This window comes from Chaetodon auriga, chromosome 18, assembly GCF_051107435.1.
Source record: "Chaetodon auriga isolate fChaAug3 chromosome 18, fChaAug3.hap1, whole genome shotgun sequence".
Classification (NCBI taxonomy): Eukaryota; Metazoa; Chordata; class Actinopteri; order Chaetodontiformes; family Chaetodontidae; genus Chaetodon; species Chaetodon auriga.
The window spans coordinates 10,479,500-10,498,863 of NC_135091.1; the positions used below are offsets into that span (position 1 = coordinate 10,479,500).

The 19,364-nt window shown below is 43.3% G+C and overlaps 1 protein-coding gene across 4 annotated transcripts in view; it reads left to right on the forward strand.

Annotated features, from left to right (window-relative positions):
• Positions 1 to 19,364, forward strand: part of LOC143336783 (protein EFR3 homolog B) — a 30,147-nt gene that overhangs the window by 6,892 nt on the left and 3,891 nt on the right. For all 4 annotated transcript variants that reach the window (XM_076757114.1, XM_076757111.1, XM_076757115.1 and 1 more), the window contains 18 exons: positions 3,470 to 3,546; positions 6,411 to 6,538; positions 7,082 to 7,232; positions 10,274 to 10,395; positions 10,749 to 10,898; positions 13,610 to 13,744; positions 15,210 to 15,288; positions 15,631 to 15,766; positions 15,905 to 16,066; positions 16,403 to 16,514; positions 16,851 to 16,902; positions 17,338 to 17,510; positions 17,606 to 17,681; positions 17,774 to 17,935; positions 18,237 to 18,368; positions 18,465 to 18,532; positions 18,635 to 18,762; positions 19,238 to 19,329. In XM_076757114.1, the coding sequence (XP_076613229.1) occupies positions 3,470 to 3,546; positions 6,411 to 6,538; positions 7,082 to 7,232; positions 10,274 to 10,395; positions 10,749 to 10,898; positions 13,610 to 13,744; positions 15,210 to 15,288; positions 15,631 to 15,766; positions 15,905 to 16,066; positions 16,403 to 16,514; positions 16,851 to 16,902; positions 17,338 to 17,510; positions 17,606 to 17,681; positions 17,774 to 17,935; positions 18,237 to 18,368; positions 18,465 to 18,532; positions 18,635 to 18,762; positions 19,238 to 19,329 (2,135 nt within the window). The remainder of the gene's footprint in view (positions 1 to 3,469; positions 3,547 to 6,410; positions 6,539 to 7,081; positions 7,233 to 10,273; positions 10,396 to 10,748; positions 10,899 to 13,609; positions 13,745 to 15,209; positions 15,289 to 15,630; positions 15,767 to 15,904; positions 16,067 to 16,402; positions 16,515 to 16,850; positions 16,903 to 17,337; positions 17,511 to 17,605; positions 17,682 to 17,773; positions 17,936 to 18,236; positions 18,369 to 18,464; positions 18,533 to 18,634; positions 18,763 to 19,237; positions 19,330 to 19,364) is intronic.

The following is a 19,364-nucleotide window of genomic DNA, read 5'->3' on the forward strand; positions in this document are numbered from 1 at the left end:
TGTTTACACAAACACAACACAGCTCTGGAACGATACAGTATTGGCTTGGAGTGGCAGTGAGGCAGCTGGAGTAATTTCCAACATAAGTGTGGTATTGCAGCAAATTTTGAAGTCAGTGGTCAAGTCGTTGTTTGGTCCATTAGCATTAATTATTATCATCAAATTTATATTAACACTGCTTGCAATTGGCCTACCAGCTTATCTAAAAAAAACAAGCAGAAACTTTAAGGTTCCACTAAAAAATGAAAAGGTATAGAACATTACCTATGAAGAGAATTATTTGCTTATTACCAATCACAATGGGAAACGCAGGTGCCTGCGGTGCACCACAGGGGTATGGAATAATATGTAAATTGCTACACCCACCGAGCTGTTAAAAAATTTTTGGCACAGTAGCACTACTAAAGTTTTCCCTGTGAAAAACAAAACAAAAATGTTTCCCAGGCTACCATTCTCTCTACTCTTCCCAAAAAATCTCTTCTCTCTACTGCTGACAGAGAGGACAGGCCAGATTTGTACTGGACAGAGAAGATGCAATAAGTAGCACTAATCTGTGACTCATTCCATGCATCACAGTCCACCTCCCCCTTCGCACTTCCATCCTGTCTCTCTTTCTCTTTCACTGCCTGTGTCTCTGTCGCTCTTTGTCCTCCACCCTTTCCTCTCTACACTTGGGACCTGCTGCATTTTCATTAATTCATCAGCGACTCCTACACTCAGGCCCCGGGCCAATACAGCGACGATGAGAGAAGGTGGTAAAGGGAGGTTGGGTGGGTGCAGCAGGAAGGGACAGAGGGAGGGAGGGGTGCAGACGCCTCATTAGTGTTTGAAGTGATGGAGGAGAGAGGAGCAGCACTATGAATAGACATGCAGCTCTTAGAGATAAGCCTGAGCTCCAGCAGAGCTCCTGCTGCGGACTTCAGCAGAACTTTTAGAGAGCAGACAGGGACCTTGAAACACAGACTTTTAAGTGGTCAACACACTAAAAAGGCCTTTTACTCTATTAAAAGGCTTTAAAAGGACATCCTGCCTGTGCTGCCTGCCCTCCTTCCAGGTGCAGGTCACTGATAATACCACAAGGCTTATGAATGTAGTAACGTAGCCCAGAGAAGGGAGTATTATTGGGATAGCTTTGGCTCAGGAGGGAGAGTGGGTTGTCCACTCTCCAGCTCCACCGGTCTGCATGTCAAGTTGTCTTTAGACCAGGCACTGAACCCCAAATGGCTTCTGATGGTCAGTCCAGATTGGGAACCTGCTGCCATCAGTGTGTGAATGGGTGAATAAGAGGCAAATTGTATAGCTCCTCAGTTCACTCACTGGACTTAGAGTCACATTTACATTCCTTATACTGCAAGGATCTGGGATTGTTGCATGTGTTTGTTTGCTCCTCATTCTTACTTTATTTCAGATGTTTTTTGTTTAAATTGTTTAATTTTTTTCTGTTAACTATGATTGTATGTACATCATTAGGAAATCAACTGTATTGCACAGGAAACTAGGTTGTTGTGTGCCTTGCAAAGTGTTGTTATAACCGGACTCATTCTAGCCATTTGCATTTGTGAGTCAGGCATGTGGCAGCTGATTGCCACCATCGTCAGTATGAAATGTGCCTAGATGGTCCATTTTGTATTGAGGAAATGAATTTTGTGATTTTTAGGATGTGCAGCACTAGTGAGCAGCTGGTTTGGGCAGTCTCCTCCCTGTAGGAAGCTGAGTGTCTCATATTGTGAGCAGTGTTCATCAGAGTTCTTATACATGTCTGGTGGTGCATTAAAGAGGATCTGCTGTATGTTGGATACAGTATGCTGTGAGGGATGGGGTGGCAAATTGGGCAGCTGGTAATCTTTTTAGTGTCTGGTCAGTGTGCTCTCAGAAGGGGGTTTTGGTGCCACATCAGCAAAAAAAAGGCTTCAGTCTGTAAGAGCAACTAGATGAATGAATCATGACACATTTTTCCTTTGAGAGAATAGAAAGAAGGAAAATGATGTTAGGAGGAAGGAAGGAAGGAAAAGCTGTTTCTTTGCAGATTGTTCTGCTTTTGTCTTGCATGTGTTGAAGTGTCAGGCTATCAAATTCTTCATTAAACTTTACTGCATTGCTGACACCGTAATGACCTACTTTTTTGTCATTACCTGTTGTGACTCCTAATCATACATGTCCTTGTTTGATGTAAGCAGGAAGATAATAATAATTGTTATGCAGAGCTGCATGTGGGGTTAAATTATTCATATTGGGTTTTTGGAGGTTATCCCTTTTTTCCCTGTTTCTTCATTCTCCCAGGGTCCCCTTATGACTCACCACTGCTGAATTCCCTCAACCAATCAGAATCCAGCTCTCTCTTCACTGTGTGATTTCTCCTCAATGCAAACTCAGAAAAATCATGTTCAGTGTGTTGCACCATCTCTTCAAGACTTGATAGCATTTTGAGAGATTCTGTGTGTGTATGTGTGTATGTGTGTGTGTGCGTCTGTCTGTCTGTCTGTCTGTCTGTCTGTCTGTGTTTTATCATCTGAGCAACATTGTTGTGGCTGTAATTGTCTTGTGACCACACTCTTTCCATATCTGGCTCCACTTAAATGTCTTTGCACAGAATTACCATCACTTAGCAAAGCTTCTGTTTACCAGAAGCTCCAAGCATCAACCCAGTACCGACATTGGTGATTTTAATTCAAGCTTTCAACTTCAGTATGTTTTGAGTATGCATTTTTGCCTATGCTAGCTGTGTTTTCTTGGTACAGTGAAAACTATTGGTGGAGCTGTGCCAGTCTGTCTTGTCTTTCCATATTCAGCAGCTCCCTAGGAAATACCCTGCTTTCTTCACACCTCAGCTAATTGTTTTTTACCTGTCACAAGCAGGCTAGACAACTGCTCCTACAGTAATGGAAGTAACCATGAGCATTTGTATTGAAGTGCTGGCTTCAATAAGACCCTGAAGAGATTGTTATCAGTATTTGCTTGTTAGCTTACCTATTCTTATTTGACTAGCTGCAGCTGTGTTTTCATTGCGTTACACAGCTACAGACATGCATTTTGTATGACTTGTTTTTCAAGCACTTAATTTTCTACCACTCCCTCTGTGACAGTATGTTATCAATGTGAAGTCATTATTAGTTTCTGCCCTAGAATCACGGTATATCACAAGTGATTGACAAATTAGCATCCCATGGTTCATTAAATGTGTAATCAGTGGCAGATGTTTATTTGCTATCAGCGATCTTAACCCTACCTACAGTCTGTAGCGTCTCTGATTTTATCTTTGGAGCAAGTGGCTGAATTAAGACATAACTTACTACGTAGGCACTGTGTTCTTTCATTTACACAGAACAGACAAATGACAGAGAAGAGACGAGAAAAGAAGATATGTTTCTTATTTTTCTTTCTGTCGGTAATGCTGCATAAGCCTAATTGACCATATCTCTCTCATTCTCTCTGTCTTTCTTTTGTCTTCCTCCTCATCTCTCTTCTTCAGGGGTTTGTGGTTGTTGCGGGGCACTCAGGCCCCGGTACAAGAGACTGGTAGACAACATCTTCCCAGAAGACCCAGAGGTGAGAAGCTCAAGTGACACTTTCTGCTTCTTTAGCAATGCCTCCCCTAACCCAAACATGTGCGTCTTTTGTCTGAAGTTGATAACTATTCCCCTGTCTTCTCTAAGATTGTGTACAGAAATTGGGTGGATATTTCTATTGCAGTTGGTTCATTATTGGTAAAGCAGTTGTTATCTAAACAACTAGGTTATTAAGTTTAATTTATGCAGGAACAGTACATGTTTCAAAAATGTGAGAAGAAATTGTGAGAAATAATGCCCTGTACCAGATTTAGCTGGAAGCTTTCCATCTGCAGTCCCTTGGCAGGTAAATATAAACACTGTGTTATGATATTGTCTTCGACTTAAGAAGGGTGAGGTAGATGTGATAAGAAAACTCTGTACCACCTCCATACCTAACCTTCTTCTTCAAAGCTGTTGGTATCAAACCACAGACCTCATCTTCGCTTCCATTTTCTCAGATTATAACTGAGATCTGATACAGATGACTCATAAACAGAATTAATTTGGGTGGAAAAGGAGGAGCTGATTTGTTGCAGAGGAAACCTTTCATGAGTGCCTCTGTGCTTCTGCAGTAACCCACTTTACCTGTCAGGTCTGTGGCCAAAACTGCAATGCACTGGGCATACTAGAACACACTGATCTAATTCCTCTGTTTTCCATGTGTGCCTGCACATGCACCTGCTCATTGTGCTCCCAAAAATGACTTCCAAGTTTGGCTCCAAGCTGCTGTGACTGTAACTAACTGTATCCCAGCAGCTTGGGAATAATGAAGGTGTCTGAGAACATTTACTCAGAATTGTGCCACACTGTGTGAGTGTGTGGTAGTGTGTACATTTTTTTTGTGTCTCGGTTTTTCTCCCAGACAATTAATGGTAAGGGGCTTAAAGGGGCTGTGTGTGTCTCCTGCACGCACAAAATGTCCCCACAGTAGTGTGTACACTGCTAGTTTTAAATTGTATTGGGAGTGATTAAAGTTTATCGGAGAGGAAGTGACTGCAAAGAGTCTCTTGGACGTTCCTTGATTTACTCCGTTAACACTCTACAGTAGCCTGCAGTGTGAGTCTACAGAACTACAAAATGATTGACTCTAATGAACAAAAGCCAGAAATCAGCTTTTCAGCTGGAGGGTGTTTTATAGCCAGCTGCAATATTCTGGCGGTGTAATCGATAATGGATTCCAGCCACAGGATGTTTTAGAGAAGCAGAGCTGTCTCCCTGTGCTGATCTCCAAAATAACCTTCTGATGAGAGGAATACGCCCTTTTTCTGCAGCAGACATTTTGACTTGTCCTTGCAGGAAAAGCACAAATTAATGAGGCCCCAGTTTAATTTAAGTGTACCAGGAAGCCATGCTAATGAGCGGGCATGCACGATAGCAAGACCAAGGAGCTGGAAAATAACTTAAACTAAATAAGGCAGCCATTGTTAATGTTAATTACACCTGTGTGTTTCCTGCTGCAACATGTCAAAATATCTGCCGTGAAAGCAGCCGATTGATGCTGTCTGACATAAAGCTACAGACAGACCTTCAGACAAACTTAAGCACAGTGTTTGACCAGCAGTGCTGCTTACACCCTCCTGCATGTATGGTAATAGGCATTTTTCATGGAAGACTCATTTCAGATGAGCTGTGCTTTGAGCAGGTGGCGGCAGCAGGGGCAGTGACAAGAAGCTGCAGTCAGTCTGTACAGAAAGTCACAGAAACACTCACATCCTGTTCGATCCAATCCGGATTTAATAAATTGCTATCAGACCAATATATTCAGCTTTTATCCAGCTTCTAATGATTGTTAGCTTAATACGTGTTCTTCTATACGACAGGATAGCCTATTAATGAATGCTATATAGGCCTCATGTGATTGCCAAATGATGCTGCTGCTATGGTTTAGCCTCCATATTACTTTCATTTACATTTTCATATAAGGCATAAGGCATATAAGGGTTTTAAGAATCCTCATACTGAAGAATTAAACAAGTAATATTCATATTGTAGACTAGAACGATCATGGATTATACAGATTCTATGAGAACTGCGTGTAACATAAGATGAATATATTCAGCTTCTCTGATAAGTCACCGTGTCTACAACATTTATTCTAATAAACCTTCATAGAGCAATATCTGACTCATCAAATCCAAACCTAAACAAGATCAGAGGAGAGGTAGTTATCATGAAGCCATCGTTGCATCAGTCTGCTTTACGTCAGAGCATGTCGGCCTGACCTGTTCTTCTCCAACACTGCACAAATGCTTTCTTGCTGGGATTCTTTGTGATGAATGATGAATGATATTTGGCCCATGTATTACAGTTAGTATTTTTAGAGTCACTTTGCCTTACATAGCTATGTACAGGGTACTTAAGAGTGAACTCCAATAAAAACCCAAACAAATTCTGCCAGTCCTCATGTCTCCTTCACATCACAGTCTCATCGAATGTGACCGTTTTACAGAAAGAAAACAGTGTTTACCCGGCGTTCTGTTCTTTTTGGAACTGCATGTCTGGAATGTAAACAGGATCTCAATGGACGATAGATGTTTTTAGCTCCCTCCTCCCCTCTGACCAGGCTGAAGAGCAGCAAAGTAGGTCAAGGGGGGAAAGTATGAGGTGAAACTTTGTGATCTACTTATATTCTTAGAATTTGGGTTTTGAGTAGTACATGCTTCAGTAAGAATAATACTAGATTGGCTCAGGTTGCTTTTTTTGTCTTAACCAGCTTTGTTTATTGGACATGCCAGCCTCATGTACAGCACATCTCCTCTGACCTGGAAGTGACTAAACCGTCTGAGTGAGAACCTCAAACTTTCTTACTTTCTTTATGTTGTTTTTCCTCACGCTTTCTGTCTCCCTCTGTCCCCCCCTTAGGATGGGCTGGTGAAAGCCAACATGGAAAAGCTGACATTCTACGCCCTGTCAGCTCCGGAGAAGCTCGACCGTATCGGAGCTTACCTGTCTGAGAGATTGTCGAGGGATGTGGCCCGACACAGATACGGGTGAGCATCACCAGTCAGTCGGCATTCAGAACGATCTCTTGAAAAACATTTCAGCTGCCTCTGCCCTGACAAATACTATATTATTTATTCTGTGCCACATGTTAACTCAACTGTTTTGAATTCAACACTATAAAGCTCAGAATCCTTGGAAGAAGTCGAAACCACATAGACAGAACAAAAATAACACGGCCAGCGTAGGTTCACTGACGGTGATGTTTTTGTACACTCTGTTCTTACTTTATGTGCTGCAGAAGTTGTTGTCTTTTATGACTCATGGCTAGGATGCACTGTGATGGTTCTCGGCAATGCAAACAGCCTGTACAGATTAAATTTTCACTTGGCGGAGTCCAGCTGACATCTGCTCAGTCACCGGAGTTTGTCTTAACATGTTTTCATTCCTGTTGCTGTGTGCATGTAGACAGTTAGACTATATGCATTTATTTTATTGTTATCCATATATGAAATCCAGACACACATTATATTTGCCAGCAGGGTTAACAGCGTCATCCAGATGTTTCTGTGTCTCTTGCCCCGCCTCTTCAGGTATGTGTGCATAGCCATGGAAGCCCTGGACCAGCTGCTGATGGCGTGCCACTGTCAGAGCATCAACCTGTTTGTGGAGAGTTTCCTCAAGATGGTGCGCAAGCTGCTCGAGTCTGACAAACCCAGCCTGCAGATCCTAGGAACCAACTCTGTGAGTTTCCAGGATCACGTTACTAGTTTAAAGGGTCCATCAGATACAACCTGGTGGCTTCCTTTATGATGAATTGCATTTTGTGTAGCTATTGTGTGGCAAACATTAGAACAAGCAAATCAAGTGATGTATTTAACTTCATAAGTCTTGAACTTTTGGCGTAGAACTTTTTCACGCAGACAGTAAATGCACTGTCCAACTTCCTGTCTGTGTGATTTAATCTATTGTAGTTTTGCAAAAAATGTACAGTTTCAGTTAAATGCTGAAGCCACAAGCTGCAAATTCGAATTATACCGGCTGCTTTGTCAGGAAGTTAAAAAAAAATAGAAAAAGAACAATTCACAGATCAGCAAACAAACATTGAAATTGTCATAGCAGATATAATTTGATTATAATTTAAAGTATAACTTCAGCTACAGCTTGGCTGTGAGGAATATGAAATGCCAAGGTCATTGCTTGTGATCTGTCTGCTGATCCTCATGGAAGTGATATTTGACTGTATATCAAGCTGAGACTGATTCTGCACAGAGTTTCCATTCCGAAAAGCCAGTCCTGGGTGATTTCAGTGTCTGGGACAAATGAGTGTTATGGACCATATTTTCCCATGTTTTTTTTGTGTGTGTTGGAGTGACTAATGGAAGCAATAACTTTTGAAATTGGTCCGGTATTGAGTGAGAGTGCTGCACCTGGCAGCCATGAAACTGGCTGCAATGTAATCCCTTTGCATGCAGTTAATGTACATCTGTTTCTGACATCCCTACTATGGCTAAAGGGTAAGATCCTGTTTGTTTAACCAGAAACTGCCACTGTACCACTCTGGCTAAAGCAACCAGACTCCATTTACAGAAACAGTAATTTTATCATTGTCAAACACACTCCATTCAAACTCGAAACAACGTAAACTTTCCACTGTTCCAACAATCACCGCCGACTCTGGTTTGGTCAAAATAAATCCTCAATTCACAGAGTGAGATGTGAAAATATCGGGAGAGGAGTGAAAGTCAGGGTGCAGCGTAGAAAAAAGAGTAAAGTAAAGTCACCGATCGTTCACAATTAATCTGAAAAAGCTCCCTCTCACTTGGTGCGAGATTTTGGGTGGTTTTTTCAGACTATGGCTGTCTGTCTTCAGTGCTGCCTTGAGATTCGCCGTCCTGTCGAATGTGTTTATTGATTACAATGAGCATGTTCCACTGGCACATGCGCACAGCTGTTGGCATGTGTTTATGAAAGTTGTAGGCGTGCATATTTCCTAAATATATTTCAATATGAAATGTAAAAAAACAAACAAACAAAAAAAAAGGTTTTCCTGTTTTCTTGTATTTCTGGTATTCCTGGGAATCCCGTTTCCTGAGATTAAACCCTAGTCACAAGAAACATAAAGTAGCTAAGGCAGGTTGTTTTGCTAGTATAAATTTAGATAAATACCCACATCCTCAAACTGTTGGTCCCTAATGTGTGTCTGATGTGCCTTTCTGTTGCATCAGATTGAGCCCATTTCAGTGGATTTAGAGGTATTATCTAATCAGAAGTTGGCAGGGCGCATTTACTTTGCTGATGTGATGGCACAAAGTGAAAGATGTTAACCTTGAGGTAAACAGTATGTCAGTATTTGAGGAAGATCAGAGCTCAGCAAGAGAGTGGTGGGCAGAGGGAGCGTGAGTGATGAGTGTCCTCTGATGTGGGGAGCAGCTATCAGCGCTATCGCCGGGGTCAGCAGAGGACACATAAAGGAAATCAGATTAGCTGCAGACCACACTGGCAAAGTGCTGCAGTCATCCACACAGATTGACGAGACACGCCGACTTCTCTCTCATAATCTTTGTGCTATCAATCTCCCTTGCACATGCGGCGTATTTAGGGCAAATGCAAGGCCATATTATGTAATTAATAATGCATCACAGTGCCTGTTAGTGAGGATTGTGAAGACAGACATGGCATCTTTCCCTCTTGGTGTAAACTGTATAGCTCATCTGAACCTGTGTTGAAGAGAGGTGATAGCAGCAGATTACAGAGTTTATCGCCACACGACTCAAGCCCCGCAGGTTTCCTCACACGTCGTTTCACTGACCTAAAACCTCGTCCTGCAGAGCCCTTTCTAACACAAGCCAGCTCTTCAACACAGCAGTACCAGAGTTAGTGTTCCTGTCAACTTGCCGTTGCTTACAGTATATGAATGGCTGTGGCAGACAAGGCTGAGGGCAGGGGTTACTTTCTCCTGATGTCGCCTTTGGTTGGAACAAAAACATTTATAATCTCATCCCTCCATCGCCTGTGGTTTCAGACGCTGTTCTTAAAGCTTTCAATCAGATAGAGAGTTTCCTCTCAGCAGACACAGAGATGATACATTGATTTCTCGAAGCTACCCAGTATTACTGGCACTAATGCCGGGCAGGTTTAAGGTATCAACTGCTGTAGAAATTTACTGCCGCAGCTGAGTAGCATCACAAGAGCAGTTATCGGTTCACTTCATTTAATTTGTTCAAGGGTACTCCATTTAATTTCAAAACCACTCCAAACACTAATTTTGTGCACAGGAAATAGATCGACAAGGGGCGTCTTTTACATTTTTTACATAAACTCTCCTCTTCTTAGCCTTGCATTTTGAATTACTGCACTCATCCAGCCTGTACTTTTGAAAGGGTAATTTATGTATTTTAATTACCATCTGCTCCACCGATTGTTCGTTATATAATTCTTGCTTCAGGTAGTATCCTTTCTGTTACGGTTCTAAAGTAATCCAGTCCATAATTTATTAATTGGAGAATGTTGCGAGGCTAAATGTCAGCGTGTCTAAATGGTGACATTTTCTGGCCCAGTGGGAGAGCCCCCCCCTCTGCCCTGTGCTTTTCACTCCTAATGAGATGTTACGGCGCTGCAGTTTGACTTTAATTTAGAAGATATTCACCATTCAGCAAATGCAAAATAAACTCTTAATAAACTCTGCCTTTTGAGGACTTGGCTTATTGCTGTAAACCTCTGGAGCCGTAGAGGTTCAGTTTGACGTGAAAATGTGTTTTCTTTTCTTTTTCCTCCCCTCTCAGTTTGTGAAGTTTGCCAACATAGAAGAGGACACGCCATCGTACCACCGCAGCTATGACTTCTTTGTGTCACGCTTCAGTGAGATGTGCCACTCCAGCTACGAGGACCCTGACATCCGCACCAAGTGAGTGGACAGATGCTCGATTGAGCTAGAGGCAGAATTATTCAGCAACTGCTGTTTTTAGACTGCTTCAGGAAGTCCTTTTTTAGACTAGCACTGCCCCCCTGGGCATTTTTTAATATCTTCTTAAACAAATCCTTTAAAAGCAGTCTTGTTTTCATCTTTGTTGTTTGCTGAAAATAGACAAAGTGGCAGCTTTGAACAGTTAAATATAACTTTGCATAATTGAAGGGTAGCAGCCGAACACAGAGGGATACAGACTGAAAACGAGACAAAAATATGATTTCCTAAATATAATCGGCCATTTATAGATTCAGTTACCAATCAAATGATGTCTCTGTGAATGTTACCTGCAGGATCCGCATGGCAGGTATCAAGGGCCTGCAGGGTGTGGTGAGGAAGACAGTGAACGATGAGCTGCAGGCCAACATCTGGGACCCTCAACACATGGACAAGATCGTCCCTTCTCTGCTTTTCAACCTGCAGAGTGGAGAGCGGACAGAGAGGTGAGCGCTCACAAGGGAAATGGGGATGTTGCTTTTCATTAGGCCTGTTGGAAAAATCTCATGGAAGTGTTTTGAATTTTTAACTGCTTTATAATACAGCGATAATTAAGGCATATCCCAGTGTTTTTTGAGACGACTTCATCATTTGCCTGCATTATTTTTTCCCAAATCACAATTTTCTTCATATGGATCTTACCTACTAGACTAAACTGGCTGTTAGAAATATTAGGTGCTGTATTATATTGGCATTTATTGGCATTTTGTGTTTATAGGGCCCATGACAAAGTTACATCCTCACTGCAGTTTACTGCAGGTAAATATGGTGTGTCATCCTCTCACAACAGGCCAGGCTGTGCCAACATGTGGGTGAGAAAGTTGATGACCCGAAATGCGTCAGTGTTGACCCGCTGTGCCTCAGTCACACAGTCCAGTGCCATTGCTTGTAGCCGACTGCTGTTGTTTGTCTTGCGTTAGGCCGTATTTGTCCTGGCGGTCTAGTCAGCCATCATCCACATCATTCATCATCATTGTCATCGCTGAGTGAACCAGTGACAGCCCTGCTCCCCTTATAGGCATCTGTTTGCCCACCTGCAGCATCCAAGGACAAAGACAGCAGCAGATTTTGGGGGGAAAGGGGGAGAGCATGAACAGAAATAGTGCAATGGGTAAAAAATAAACAAAGTGGGCATTGCAGAGGTTGCCAGTGAGAGAGAGAGAGAGAGAGAGAGATACAGAGTCTGAAGCCTCCCTCTCTTGGCAGTATTCCACATACTGAAATTGATTTTGACGTCAATGCTGACATCTGAAGGTTAGGGGAGCAAAGAGGGGGGGCGGAGAGAAGAACACTGGAAGATTGGGTGGATGAGGGTAGATAATAGAAAGTAGAGTGATGGACAGAAAGAGAGAGACAAACTCCCAGCAGAGAGAGACATTTCCCCCTCAGCTTCCCTTCGCTCGGTGCGTTATGAGGCCTGCCCCTGTTGTGCATCCTCCATTCCTCCACACAGTGAGTTTAGCCAGTCATTAACAGCCGTCAAATCCACAGCAGTCAGCACAGAGTCTAATTAAGCTCACAGATGGTGCCTTTTTTTCCACATTAATCCCTGTGAACGTGTACAAGTTTAAAGATCGACTTCATGCACAGCAAAGCCTTCTGAAGTCTAATTTCTGTAGAAATTTTATTTCCGGAGATGCTTTAAATCAGGGCTCTGTTTCGTGTGCTATACCACAAGAACAACTACTGGCTTGATTGATTTCTTTTAATGTGGTGTGAAGGTTGCCTGCAAGGGCTTTATGGTCCCCAAGCAATTTTCCTCCAGGCGCCTCAGCAGAAAAATGTAACAGAAATGATCCCGAAACATGCCTTTCACACACTCCAAAACCACCTCTGTGAAGTGTTGGATGGAAGGAGATGTGAGGCCAGATCGCAGTGGCCAAGTAGGCTTTGAGATGATGCTGATTTCTCCCCACGTTTCCTCGTGAGTGTCCAGATCATTAGACAAAACTGTGCCGTGAAAGGGTGACCTCAGAGAGAAGTCTCCTGTGGCTGTTTTTAAATGCATTTTCAACTGGACACGGATCAATGAGAGCTGCTGAACGACAGAACTGCAACGATTAGTGGATTGATCGAATGGTGGTTTGAAAGAATGTTAAATCACCCACTGTTTTGATAATCGATTCATCGTTTCAGTCATTTTTCAAGCAAAAATGTCAAACATTTACTGGTTCCAGCTTTTTAGATGTAAGGATTTGCAGTTTTTTTTTTGTCATTTCTAATAGGAAATGAAGAGTCTTCAGGTTTTGGACTGTTGGTTAGCAATTTGAAGATGTCACTTTTCTAGACTAAACTAAAATTGATTTAATCAGGAAAATAATCCACAGATTCACTGTTAATAGAAATAATCAGTAGTTGCAGCCCAGTTGATCGAATGCTAAACCTTTCACATCAGGAGCTGAACTCGTCTGGGTTTTCCACATTTGTAGCACTAAAAGAAAACGGCTTCATTTAAGTTTGTGCCCTCCGAGTTAAACCAATGTTCACCCTGTGTTGTTCTTGGTTTTGCTGTTTACCTTTTTTTTGGATTTGAGTGGAAGTTAAGAGGAGCCACTGAGAAGCAGGAAGTCGCATTTCCTCCACAGCAGCAGCTGCAGCAGGCGAGATGAAAAAAGTTAAGCTGTTTAATAAATAATGTTATCAGTGGTGGACCACCCGAGGCTAGTCATGACCAAGATAGAGTTATAGCGGAGGTTTTAACTATGCATGAGAATGAAGAAAGGCTGGAGCTGGTGTGAATGCCCCCCCCCACACACACACACAAACCTGCACACATCTACCAACTTAGACACGAACATATCCCCCATGGTGTTGACAGAGATGCAGTACACAAATGTTTACACACACATGGCAGCAGCACGGTCGCCTGATTTCTACTGCAGGTCAACTGCGGAGGGAAAAGTCACCTCAGGAGAGAAGGCTAAAGTGACACAGCAGTCTTCAGAGTGTTTTGTGTAAAAAAAAAACATGGAGTCTTTGTAGAAATGTTACTGTTATTGAATCAAATTGATTTCAAGCCCTTCTCTCTGTTCTCGCTCTGGCTCTCTCCCCCTCCTGACTCGCCTTCCCCTCCCTCCATCTCTCCCTCTCCTCGCCTCCTCCCTGCTCTTTCCTCTCTTTCTTTTTCTGCCTCCTCACCTGCACCACTCTCTGCCAGCCGCTCCCCCTCTCCGCTGCAGGCGTCGGAGAAGGAGAAGGAAAGCCCGGTGGAGCTGACGGAGCGCTGCTTCAGGGAGCTCCTGGGACGAGCCGCCTATGGCAACATCAAGAATGCCGTCACGCCTGTGCTGATGTGAGTGAGGCAGCCCCGCAAACTCTTCTGCGCACGACATCTGTCCTCTTTTTGTGATTTGTTGTTGACGTATTGACCAAACCTGAAGGAAGGATGCATCGTAGTGCTATGTTGCAGCATTTTTATCTGTGCGGTGATTGGCCCTGAGGGGGCGCGACAAGGTCAATGCAAGGTTACGTAGTTGTTTTTGACTAGATGAGAGCGCGTGATTGGCAGATGGGACATTTGTGTTGTATATTACTGCGCTTATGCTCGGGTTTGTATTGCGAGGTTGTGATTTTATTGCAGTTATAGTTCTTTTCTGACGAGACATCGCAGATTCCCTGCTTTTTCGCAGCTTTATCCTGCTTCTAAGATCGTCTTTAATGATGCTTTCGTCTAACTTTTGATGTCTCTGAGACTGGTCCTCTGTGGTTATTGTTTTCAGTGTCTCTTTATCCATCTTGCTCTTCCTGCGTCTCTTATTTGAATCAGTTCAGTTCTACTGTTTTCTCCCTGTCTGAGCCGTTCCCTTTCTCTGCATGCGACATCTTTTTTGGATTGTGTTTACTTTTAATTATTTGTTTGCTGCATTTCCATCTGTTCTTTGCCCCTCTTGGCTTCATTCCCTGCATCTCAGCCAGTGTTTGTAATCCTTCCTGTGTTATATTTCACTGAAGTTGCTGGTATGGTGGGAATAGCAGGCTGAACATAAGCTACATTTTCTTTAAAAATAAAGCTAAATGAGTTCAGAAATCTGCTGAGAATTGCTGTAGATAAAATATAACTAGAGTTTTTCTGACAGCCAAATGCAGCTGAAAGGCAGAATCCATCGGAGTCAAACTCTTAATCCATCCATTTTTCTCAGGTTTCTCTCAATTTTCCCTTCAATTCGTCTCACCTGTCATGTGCTGTGTGAGACCAGCCCTTCTCCATCTATCACTGTCTCTGTTTCTGCTTCATGCTTTACACATTTATATCACTCTGTCCCCACCTCTGTCTCCATGCATCCTGCAAGTCCACCAACTGCTCAGCAGTAATGATCTTGATCGTGCTTAATGGATGCTGTGATCCTGACTGTTATTTTTCATTGGGATTGAATTTTTTTGTTTGTTTGTTTGTTTGTTTGTTTGTTTGTTTGTTTGTTTTATGGCACTTTTTGCATCCTATATCAACATCCTGATTATATTCAACAATGAGTTAAATGTGTGTCTCTCTAAATTCTTTTATTATTGATTGTTAGCTGTAAACATTGCGGTATGTCATAATGCATATTTGACTGTGCATCCATACTGTAAGCCATATTTTTCTCTTAAGAAATACATCATTTTTAAATGTAAAATGCACATGGAGTCTTGGTGTCTGAGCTTTTTAGGGAAATATAATTTTGCTCTCTATCCCATGCCTCTCTCCATCACTGCTGGTGCTGTATAATTACATCTTCTGTATCCTCCCCATCCCTCTCTTCCTGTCTGTGTTCCCCCAGGCACTTAGATAACCACTCTCTATGGGAGGGGAAGACCTTTGCTGTGCGTTGCTTCAAGATCATCATGTACTCCATCCAGGTGAGTGTGCAGTGCCTACATATCCACAGAGAACTCTTCCTCACCTCTTGTTTTTCTCTCTTTCACTCCGTTGACCTCAAATCCAGGTCCAAATGAGACATTTTGTGCCATATTTTTAGCTTTGTAGGTGGTTATTACACAATTTAGTGGTGCAAAATCCAGTGTGTAAACATGGAAATGCTACTGATTTGAAGCCAAAAATAGCTCAGAAAATTAGAGATGTTTGAAGATTTTGGGTGTCGACCCTTCACCTAAGAGCTGTGACTGATTTTGGACCTTTGGACCTTTTTTTGTCCCTCCGGTTTCATTCACTCAATCAGTCCTTCTCTCCGTCTTTCTTAGTCCCAGCACTCTCACTTGGTAATCCAGCAGCTTCTCGGTCATTTGGATGCGAACAGCAAGAACTCAGCCACAGTGCGAGCTGGGATAGTGGAAGTCTTGCTGGAGGCAGCCGCCATCGCTGCCAGCGGCTCAGTAGGTGAGAGTACTGACACACTGCACACACAGTGGTCCCAGCTGGCACGTTGTAAGGAGGACTAAGTACATCAAACATCAGGTGCAAATTTTTATTTCTGGTTAAAGTAGTCCTCTGATTATTCACTGTTTGTGTATGCAGGTCCCACAGTGTTGGAGGTGTTTAACACCTTGCTGCGGCAGCTCCGTCTGAGTGTGGACTACGAGTTGACCGGCTCCTACGACGGCAGCACCAACATCGGCACCAAGATCATCAAAGCTCATGAGGAGAGGCAGCTACAGGAGGCTGTCATCAGGACCATCGGTGAGTCTGTGGGTGGTGCATGTGTCGATTTGAGAGAGAGAGAGAGAGAGAGAGAGAGTGAGAGAGAGAGAGTGTGTGTGTGTGTGTGTGTGTGTGTGTGTGTGTGTGTGTGTGTGTGTGTGTGTGGGAGGCTTTACAAGACAGGCTCATCGATTGGATCAGTTTCTGTTTATCTCACTTGTGCTTGTGTTCATGCCTGTCTGTGCTCACGTGTGAGTTTTGGACTGACTAGTATTCATTTCCTTTGTCCCTCTTTTTTTTTAATTTTTTTTACCCTTTGCTCCAAATCCTCCTCTCATCCATCTGATGCTCATTTCTCTCTCCTCTCTCTTTTAGGTTCATTTGCCAACACTCTCCCAACATACCAGAGATCAGAGGTCATGCTCTTCATCATGGGCAAGATCCCTGTCCCTGGTGTTCACCTGGCCCTGCCCTCCACAGGCTCTGGGTAAGTGTTCCCACAAATCCCAGAAACCAGGACTCGAGACTAACACGTCCTGTCATTCAGGCGACTTTAGAAAACGTCTGGAAAAAGTCTGGAGCCCTGCCACAAACACGTTGCCTTTATACAGCATGTGCTCAGGACACACACACTGTGCATTCACACCTGTCTGTGTTGTCTTACCGTAAGTCAAAACTGAATGCTGTATGTGTTAATGTATTCTCTAGCTTACTTATTCCATCCATCGATCAGCAGATCAACAGTATAAACAAATCTATGTAGACCTGAATGTTGGTGAATTAAAGACTTTTAATGTGCGTCTTAATTTGCTTTCGTCTCCAGGCCTGAAGGCACCAGGATGATCCAGGTTATGTTACTGAAGTCCTTGGTCCAGGTACGTTTTCGGCCGTGCATTATGGTTATTAAGAATGTTTCAAAGATGTGGGTTTGAAGTGGGAGATGCAAACACAGATGGTGATGATCACCAGATTTGTTTTTAAGATTTTTGCTTTTCAGAGTTTGTCCTTTTCAACCAGAGCATTTTACCCTTTTAAGAAAGGAGTTCATCACAGGGATAAAACTGTAGACCAATCCAGTCCAATTAGTCAGGGTGACACTTCACTTCTCAATAGCTGCAGTCTGTCAGACTGGATCTCAGCATACAGCCCTTTATCTTTATCCACAAACTGCAGATGTAGCGTTGCTCAGATATAAAAAATGGCCAGTCAGAGGCATATAAAGGCCAAAAGCCACAACTGCACTGTGCTTAACATGAATTTTTTTCATGTTTTGGAACATGCAAACCATGAATTAATCTTCAATCTCTCAGGTGACGGCAGGTTTCCAGACCACCAACATGCTGACGGCACTGCCCAGCTCATTCCTGGAGCCGCTGCTGTCCTTCTCTCTAACAGAGGATCCAGAGGTCCGACTGCTGGTGCTCCAAATCCTTCTCAGCCTCATCGACAGGCACGACAACACACCCAAGTTCTCCAACATAAGGTGTGTGTGCATGTGTCTGCAGGTTTGTCGTCAATTTGGAGCGTAGCTGCTCTTCAGTGGCAGTCTGTGTTAATCATTGTCTTCTTTCCATGCAGCATCATCTCAGACATCTCTGTCCTCAAGCTCAAAGTTGACAAATGTTCCAGACAGGACAACTTATTCATGAAAAAGGTTAGCTTCCCGAATGTTTGAACATATAAACATCCACTCTCAAAAATCCCTTTTTTCTGACTCACCATCCCTCTTGTGCATCCGTCTCGCAGCACGGCCAGCAGCTGTACCGACACATCTACTTGGGCTGTAAGGAGCAGAGCAGCGGTCGGCAGCACTACGAGACCCTCTACGCTCTGCTGGGTCTCCTCAGCGTGGAGCTGGCCAACGAGGAGGTGGTGGTGGACCTCATTCGCCTGGCGCTCGCCTTGCAGGTACTGATGCACGCAATGTGTTATGTTTACTCGTTTATTTATTTTGATTGGATATAATTGTGCCATTTGCTGCTGTCGTTACTCCCAGACACGGTTATCTGCCAGGAAGATCTTTTTAAAGATGAGTGGAAAAGCTAACAATAAATAAAACATCTAAATATTGATATAATGAGACGAGATTAAGATGTGGGCACAGTTCAAGATTCATAAGGCCTGCAGTCTGAGTGCAAGTTAAGGTGAGTTAGTGTGGCTGAGCGGCTCAGACGGGATCATTGCTGATGTCTCTGCGTTTGCTGTGCAGGATCTGGCTCTCTCCACCGACGAGGCTCTGCCTGTCTTCAACCGCTGCGCCGTTCATGCCCTCGCCGCTGCCTACCTCAACCTCATCTGCCAGCTCACCACCGTCCCAGCCTTCTGCCAGCACATACACGAGGTCTGATCCTTGTGTGTGCGCGCGCGTGTGTGTATGTGTGTGTCTGAATATCAAGAACCTCTTTTACTAAACTGCCTTTTCCCCTCTGCCCTTCAGGTAATTGAGGTGAGACAGAAAGAGAGTCCCTACCTTTTGCCTGAGGGTGTCTTCATTGATAATCCCAAGTATGTACCAGCCACATTCAGTCCTCCTTTCTCCAAAACCATAACAACATTCAATTTGATTTTTAAGAATGCAATAATGGAAATAAAAAAATCTTTCTTCAGGCTGCCTTCTTCACTGGAGAAGGTAGAAGGGGATGTTTTGTTCCTGCAGTCGAAGATCACTGAGGTCCTTGGAGGCAGTGGTTATAACACAGATAGACTGGCTACGCCTTATGTCCCCCAGTATACTGGTAAGGAGTTCAAACAGTACATCTCTTGTGTTATACTTTACGAGCAACAACGTCTGAGTTCAAACGTCATGGTGGGAAAGTGTAGGAGCTCTTACAATGAGCAATGGGCTCCTCTCTCCAAGTAAATAGTGATAATGTTTATTGACTTGGCAGCGTGTTACAACTTGTCTGGGTGCTTTATTGATTCCTGTATGGAAATGTAGAAGTGAACGACTCCCCTGGAGCTAGTGGGGATTGAGTGTTTGGGTGAGGGACACTCCATCGAGGCAGCTCTGGGGTTCGAGCCAGGATCATTGAGTTGAAGATATTACAGATATTAATCTGTCAGACCATCAAAGTCTCTCTCTGTTTTTCTATTGGGGCTTTTTACCTGTTCAATAAATGCACCAAAACGTGCAGTTTCACAGGTTTTACATCATTTAAGAGTTTTGGATTCATGATGAAGAAAAACAAAGAATCTGCACTCTCTTTCCAGATGAGGATCGTCTGTCCAAGAGAAAGAGTATTGGGGAGACCATCTCGCTGCAGGTGGAGGTGGAGTCCCGAAACAGTCCAGAGAAAGAGGAGGTGAAGGCAAAAAGCTTTTCCAGCAATTTCATGTT